General features: G+C 51.8%; 1 protein-coding gene across 1 annotated transcript; it reads right to left on the minus strand.

The window, feature by feature from the left end:
* Window positions 1-587: 587 nt before the first annotated feature.
* LOC121548649 (putative glycine-rich cell wall structural protein 1) lies at window positions 588-1,226 on the minus strand. Its single transcript, XM_045210035.1, has 2 exons — window positions 1,162-1,226; window positions 588-1,077 (listed from the first exon to the last, which is right to left on the minus strand). Exons 1-2 carry the CDS (start codon window positions 1,224-1,226, stop codon window positions 588-590), a joined length of 555 nt encoding a protein of 184 aa, XP_045065970.1.
* Window positions 1,227-2,003: the final 777 nt, after the last annotated feature.

Here is a 2,003-nt window from a genome sequence, read left to right on the forward strand (position 1 = left end):
GTCACTACTGTTGTCATTAACAGGGTGAAGCTCACTACTGTTGTCATTAACAGGATGAAGGTCACTACTGTTGTCATTAACATGGTGAAGGTCACTACTGTTGTCATTAACAGGGTGAAGGTCACGACTGTTGTCATTAACAGGGTGAAGGTCACTACTTTTGTCATTAACAGGATGAAGGTCACTACTGTTGTCATTAACAGGGTGAAGGTCACTAAGGTGGAAGGTCTCTCTTTAATTGTAATAGTATAGCCTGGTACGGAATAAATGCAATGGAATGGTATCAAACACATCAAACACGTTTGTCACTCCGTTCCAGCCATTATTATGAGCTGTCCTCCCCTCAGCAGCCTCCTGTGGTATCGTGTTGGATCGCACGGCTTGCTTGTTGTAATGGTGAGACAGTGGGCAGAGACGGGCTTATGGACACGAGCAGAGGGTAGCATGTGGAGAGGTCCGCTGCACCCTGCTGTGCCCACAGAGACACAGCATTTTACCCTGACCTAAATCTGGTGACCTGGACCTCAGCAGAATGAACGGGACCAGCTACAGTCTTTTTCCACTCCTTCACCCTGTGCCCCTCACTTTCAAATCTGGACCTTGACGCCAGTTCCACAGGGGTTTTTTAGGCCGAAGCTGCAGTTCCGAAGGTAACCGCCCCCGTCCTGCCCCCGTCCTGCTCCCGTCCTGCCCCCGTCCTGCCCCCGTCCTGCCCCCGTCCTGCCCCCGTCCTGCCCCCGTCCTGCCCCCGTCCTGCCCCCTGTCCCGCCCCCGTCCTGCCCCCTGTCCCGCCCCCGTCCTGCCCCCCGTCCTGCCCCCGTCCGGCCCCCTGTCCCGCCCCCGTCCGGTCCCTGTCCGGCCCCCATCCTGCCCCCGTCCCGCCTCCGTCCCGCCTCCGTCCGGCCCCCGTCCTGCCCCCCGTCCTGCCCCCTGTCCCGCCCCGTCCGGCCCCCGTCCTGCCCCCTGTCCCGCCCCGTCCTGCTCCCGTCCTGCTCCCGTCCTGCCCCTGTCCGGCCCCCGTCCTGCCTCCGTCCGGCCCCCGTCCTGCTCCCGTCCCGCCCCCCTCCCTTTACATCTCTCAGTGTGAGCGAATACAGCACAACAGGACAGAAAACAAAACAACCTCAACTTTTGAACAAACATAATTACATGTTTCCTTACTCAACAGTCACCTCAGACTCCAGAATGACGGAAACTATTATTAGTTCTCCTGTTTCCTGCTGCATCTTTAATAGGCCCAGCTAGCGTTCTGTTAATTTTTTTCTCTGAGCCATCGTAGCTTGTCTTGTCCTGTTCTGTGTTGGGTGAAAACAACATACATCTGTTCTGTGTTGGGGGGTAAAACAACATACATCTGTTCTGTGTTGGGGGGGTAAAACAACATACATCTGTTCTGTGTTGGGGGTAAAACAACATACATCTGTTCTGTGTTGCGGGGAAAGCAACATAAATCTGTTCTGTGTTGGGGGGGGTAAAGCAACATACATCTGTTCTGTGTTGGTGGGGAAAACAACATAAATCTGTTATGTGTTGGTGGAAAGCAACATACATGTGTTATGTGTTCGGGGAAAGCAAACATAAATCTGTTCTGTGTTGGGGGAAAGCAACATACATTTGTTCTGTTTGGGGGTAAACAACAAAAATATGTTCTGCATTGTGGGGAAAACAACAAATATGTTCTGTGTTGGGGGTAAAGCAACATACATCTGTTCTGTGTTGGGGGGAAAGCAACATAAATATGTTCTGTGTTGGGGGGAAAGCAAACATACATCTGTTCTGTGTTGGGGGAAAGCAAACATACATCTGTTCTGTGTTGGGGAAAGCAAACATACATCTGTTCTGTGTTGGGGAAAGCAACATAAATCTGTTCTGTGTTGGGGGAAAGCAACATCAATCTGTTCTGTGTTGGGGGAAAGCAACATCAATCTGTTCTGCATTGTTGGGAAAGTAACATAAATCTGTTCTGTGTTGGGGGGAAAGCAACAGAAATATGTTCTGTGTTG

Source organism: Coregonus clupeaformis, chromosome 33 (assembly GCF_020615455.1).
Source record: "Coregonus clupeaformis isolate EN_2021a chromosome 33, ASM2061545v1, whole genome shotgun sequence".
Taxonomy (NCBI): Eukaryota; Metazoa; Chordata; class Actinopteri; order Salmoniformes; family Salmonidae; genus Coregonus; species Coregonus clupeaformis.